We start from the raw sequence: 5,631 nt of genomic DNA on the forward strand, positions 1-5,631 counted from the left end.
CAACAATAGTTAATTGATATAAGTATAGGTGATGCTTACCTTTGGTAGCAAACTGTGCAATTGGCAGATTGAGGTGAAAAGTCAACCCTCTTACCATCATCGTCATCATGTGTGTAGCCACTTCTCTCTTATCCTGATTTAGCCGCTTGCATTTCTGCTGCAGTTCATTGAATCACACATTCAGGCTCTCATCACCATAGTCTATGAATCCTGTGATATCTCCAGTCACCTTGTCAAACACTAAGTCCTCTCGGATTTTCATCTCATCAAAGGCCAGAACTACAAATCTATATAAACAGTTAAATAGTTATTGTGCATAAGGGCTATACACAAACCTTTCACACTCAGCCATCTGATCCACCTTTGCTTCCACTTTGAGATAGTTGAACACTTCTGCATTAAACCCTGGTTTTAGTTTAATCCAGTGAGTGTGTAGTCACGTAAAGTTGTCTGGGAAGGCAAACAAACAAACCCTGAATCCCTCATGATTTCATAGGTTTTACTGGATGTCAGCATAATGTTTAGACACCATCTTATAAATAAAGGGTGCCAGCGGACACCATTTTTGTGTGTCTTATATTACTTGCTGCAACCTATTAAGAAGATTACGTGACTAGATATATATCATTTAATTACCTGCTGCTCCCAAAAAATTCGTTTAAACTCATCTTCCTCAACAACAGAATGAATGTCTGCTACTTTTTCCAAGTCTCTCTGCAATTGTGCATCTACAGATATTCCATCAGTTTTCACTACTTTGATCTTAACTGTTTCAGTTGCCGATTTTTCATCTTAATGCTTTTTCTGAGGGAAATCAAACGGGCTGTCTTCTGTGGGGTTCTCAAAAACCGAATATTGGTGTACAGTGATGGGACACCTGTAATACATCTGCTTAGCTTACAAGCCAGTGCACGAAGGTTATTACGAAATTGATTGCAGGGAACACAAATTAAATCTTTAATTAGTAGATGACATTTCCAGTGTCTAATGGTGCTGTTGTACTGGATTCCTCCAACTTCTACAAAAAAAGACTCATCTAAGAATGCCACCTGTTCACCATTCCTTGATGAAAACCTTCCCTTCCTTAGACAGGCCAAAGTGACAAAACGCTCTTCATAATTCCCAGCGCAAATATTGGCAGTAGAGATTGCATAAATGGTGTTCACAACAAGCTCTGGAGTCATCATCAGTGGTAAATTGTTCAGAATTTCAGATTGTGTGGGAACTAAATGTCCGCCAACATAAATTTGCCAAGTAAGATTGGTGTTTACTAATAACAAACGTAAAACTGTCATCGGCTTGTGAGGGGAAGGCTGTCGAACAACTTCAAAGCATCTCAATTCACTGTTCGATACATAGTTCAAATACCAATTGTCTGGAAGCCCTTTAGCAACAACTGCTTCGTGACATGAGTCCAAGGATTCCTATATACCATATAAAACGTCAGAGTTATATGATTGAATCTGAGAACTGGTATCCACACACACAATTTTTAAAATGCATGGTGATAGCTTACAAACAGATGGTGCAAATAATTTCAGCATTGGGAAAATCTGCTAGCTAAAAGTTTTTAAAATTGTAAAACTAGCCCCAATTTTTGCATAATTGCCCCAAAACTCCATTTGAACTTACCAGAGTAGATGGTATAGCTGCAGGGGAATTATCTAGTTCAGCAACAATTTCCAAGACGATATCTTCTAAATCTGAGGGGACCTCAGGTGACGACTCCTCTAGTTCAGTATCATCACTTGATGCAGCTGGCTCAGGAAATCCACTTGAACCGCTATCTAAATTCAAGGTGTTAGTACATGTTTTCTTCCTCTTCCACAATGTATTCTTGCGTCTGCGCCCAATCCGAGATATACTCCTGGATCCTTTACCACGCTTCTTCCTCTTTCCAGACATCAGTTTGGGCTAATAAATCAATGTTGAAAGGTTAAGCATACCACAAACACAGAAATTTTCTAAATGGAACCCATTGTGTTGTAATACGTTAGAAAAACATGCTAATACAAATGCATTAGTTTTAGGCCACAATATAACAATTAAGAAATAATCCACAGAAATTTCAGAGCCCTCAGAAGACTAGGCATTGAGTACATGTGGTGACAAAATCCAGTGCATAAAATTTTGAAGCAACACAAAACCGAGTACAAAACAGCTTGAAACATACATTAAGCCATGCGTTACAACAACACCGTACTACATATAAGCGCAATTTTGCAATGTAAACCTTGGTTTGGCTGATTATGTGGTGACAAAAATGACTCACCACAAGTCGACTATAAAAACGCGCCAGTAATTTGCGGCTTACACAGCCAAACAATCCATAATACCATCTATAATAACAGTTGGTAGCACTTCTACGTGTTCATAGGTTGATACGACCACAAGCCAGAGTATTCATTTCTTGGCGCGCGAAACTAGGGTGGAACCGCCGTTTTCTATAGAAACTAATACGCGCACGTGATTTGTTTCCAATCCATGGGGGTGTATATTATCTATGATTTAACTTGTTAATATTGTTGCTAGGAAACACTACCAATGGTGTGAGAAGGACAACAAACTGCTTCCCAACATCCTGGATTTCCCCGGCAACTATGTACAAGTTGAATCTCTACAGCTTTGAGGTGAGAATAAATTTGTGTATCTCTAATCTGTGATATATACACACAGTATGTCTTTGTGTTGTGGTCTGTTACCCTTTAATATTACAAACATGTGCTGGACTAAAAGCTCCAATTGATTTTGTGGTTACCAACCAGTCATAAGCTGAATACCATAATGTTTCTTATTTGTACGTACTAAGCTATCTAATTGAACCAAGTGAAGTCCATGACGTATGCACCATAGTTGCTGTGGTTGGGCTAAAAGGTACACCTTACGCCTGAGTGATGTCAAACATAATTAGATCAAACCTGTAGCATTAGGCATTATTGAGCAATGCTTTTGTGAAGGTAATAGTTATCCAAACAGTCAGTCATTAGAACATTTTAATTAAACTTGTTAAAGCATTTCATATCCCTCTTTGTCACTATAGTTCCTCTGAAGGCATGTCTGGTCAACATTGATACCGTGAATGGGGCTGGTATTCAGTTTTACTTGTTACCAAGAAAATGGGAACTCCCATTATACAGTCCTACCATTATACAGTCCTACCAGTGATAAGCTGTATAACATGATTAACCCCGTTAATCATCATAGGCTCCATATGGCACCAAGCGATATAACTTATGCATTGATTATATGTGACCGAATTTTGGAAAACTGTCGATATACGCACAATAGTACTTTTGTAATAAAACACATTTAAAAACTATGGGTAAAAAATGCAAGCTCCAGAAAGAAAAAAAAATGCAAGTTTTTATCGCCTCACTGGTGGGCGAAATAAGCCTCCAATGGATAAATCCTGGGTATCATCATGTCCGCCTGTTCATAGGGAGTACAAACATCTTTGTTTCTTCTTCATACACAAAATGATTTAAACATTACAGACGTTTGTTTACATTATGGTGACGAAAGAATTTACCGACAATCATTTTTCAGTGAATTTTGCCTTCCTTCTCGAATACAGAAGCATGCCTGGGGAAAACGCTATACCTTGGTGGATGCACAAATTCATGGTGAACAGAATGAGCCAAGATTCAACTCCGTGCGCCATTGTATCAGTAAGTTATGATGGTTTATGTAAGAGCCTGTAGATTCTTTTTTCGGTAGCTTCTGTAGATATCAATTTATTTGCTCGTCCGGCTGTCTAGTGCTGTATTTCCAATGGTGCTTAACTTAGGAAGCTGAAATTTAGCTAGTCTATTCCTCTGTCCCTGTAGAAAACAAAGAACAAATAAAATGCATTTTGAAAATTGTGCGAATATCGATGGTTTTCTAAAATTAGGTCACGTATTTTGAACTCTGTTGGTCTGCATTTCTAAAGGTAGTGTATTATACTAAAATGATCATGCCCATAGAAGCTCCACTTCCTGGGATTACTAGACCTACATGGAATAGTCCGAGAGTGTTGAATATTATGGAGAAGTTCAGGGGCGGATCAAGGGGGGGGGGGGCTTTGGGGGCTGAAGCCCCCCCTTCATATTTAGGCTTTACTTGATCAATATACTGAGTATTATAATGAAATTTTGTCTTAGCATAATTATATGATCACTAATAATACAAATACTCATAAAACCACCTTATAAACATCTTTCCAAGGTATTATCAGTGGATTTATGCTAAAGTTTATACAACAACGACAAGGATCAGCATTGGAGGTGTACAAGATCGAGATACTCTAATAGAGCAGTCAGCTAACTACTCTAATAGAACATTCACTAGAAACATGTAGTTGGTTCTGTTATGGAATTTTTCCAAAATCTGCCTGCACCTATACATACAATGAAGTGCATTGGTCTGTTTAAAGGGCTTCATTCATCTACTTGTGTAGTTAATATGTATGGCAATACTTAATTTGCTCTCAGATTCAATCTTGTATTGTTCAAATTTCAAAATTTTCCACTTTCAACATTCTTATTCTAACATGCACCTATTCAGTGTTGTGCAATTGTGAGAGGGGTGCATCATGTATTTGGTTGTCTGTACCTACCCAAACTTTTCCATTAGCAAAATGCTTCAGAGAGCCACACCTATAATCTAAAGGCAGTATATAAAATATCTACAGGTATGAATTTTATGTGGAAATGTCTCCAAATTGCAGTATTTTAGCATCTATTTTTCAAAATTTTCCTGGGGGGCATGCCCCCAGACCCCCCTCATGCTGGGAAGTGTGCTTCACACACCTATACCCAAGAGATTAGTACCTTGAGTTAGCCCCCCCCTTTTATAAATCCTAGATCCGCCCCTGAAGTTATCTTGCTAGAGTAGGCTGTAGTAGTGTTGTTATAGTCGCTAATACTGTCTTATATTACGTTGAAGTGAAACAGATTAATCAAACTTACTTGTGATGGCTGTTCTCCCGTTGTCTTAAGCACAAAAGAAGTAGCCATGTGCTGTTAAATGCATGTGTGAAGACAAATTTTGCTGAAGCTCGTAGAAAGCAGCATTGGAAGAAGATTTTGCTGTAAGGAAACATTACAGAGTAGTGGTAGAGACTGATTTAACTCATGCTGTTGCGTACACTTACAATGCCTTTTTTTTGCCAATTTTACCATTGTTTGTGTTCATTGTTTAATATCAACTTTGTGGTTAATGCTGAGTAAACAACAACATTCCAGCAGTGTTCCTTATTCCATAGCGAACAAATGTATGTATAGGTTTTGTAATAGTTGTATCATGGGCATGAGGGCATACATATCAGGCAAAGCCCGAATGTCCAGTATTACAGCTAATATGTAACACTTGTTAGGCTGATAGCCTGTACAGGGTGATCAATCACCCAAGCCAATACAAGTGCAGTAACTGGATGTATTATATATGCACCCCTAAAATTTTTCGATTATGATTCAGCAACTAGTACGTTCTGGTTACGTTTGGTGCAATAAACAGACATATCCTAGAAATATCACAGAAAATTTTGGTTATCTGAGTTTAATGTTTTAATCAGTGCTATTGAATCATTTATGGAATAATTACAGAGTTAACTAAAGGCCTAGATAGGTAAGCTTACTTTTAGAGTGGTTT

General features: G+C 38.0%; 1 protein-coding gene across 1 annotated transcript; it reads right to left on the reverse strand.

Annotated features, from left to right (window-relative positions):
* Positions 1-752: 752 nt before the first annotated feature.
* LOC136248037 (uncharacterized) lies at positions 753-5,146 on the reverse strand. Its single transcript, XM_066039853.1, has 3 exons — positions 4,950-5,146; positions 1,633-1,914; positions 753-1,424 (listed from the first exon to the last, which is right to left on the reverse strand). The coding sequence occupies exons 1-3, from the start codon at positions 4,995-4,997 to the stop codon at positions 753-755; spliced, it is 1,002 nt and encodes a 333-aa protein (XP_065895925.1). The 5' UTR covers positions 4,998-5,146.
* Between the last annotated feature and the right edge of the window lie 485 nt (positions 5,147-5,631).

This window comes from Dysidea avara, chromosome 2 (assembly GCF_963678975.1).
Source record: "Dysidea avara chromosome 2, odDysAvar1.4, whole genome shotgun sequence".
NCBI lineage: Eukaryota > Metazoa > Porifera > Demospongiae > Dictyoceratida > Dysideidae > Dysidea > Dysidea avara.

Bases quoted from the DNA above. Each gene is read 5' to 3' on its own strand.
- LOC136248037 (XM_066039853.1), bottom strand. From the start codon at position 4,997: ATGGCTACTTCTTTTGTGCTTAAGACAACGGGAGAACAGCCATCACAA. The intron at 1,915-4,949 runs GTAAGTTTGATT...TTGATTTATTAG, and splicing joins CGGGAGAACAGCCATCACAA to CCCAAACTGATGTCTGGAAA. The intron at 1,425-1,632 runs GTAAGTTCAAAT...TATGGTATATAG, and splicing joins CAGCTATACCATCTACTCTG to GAATCCTTGGACTCATGTCA.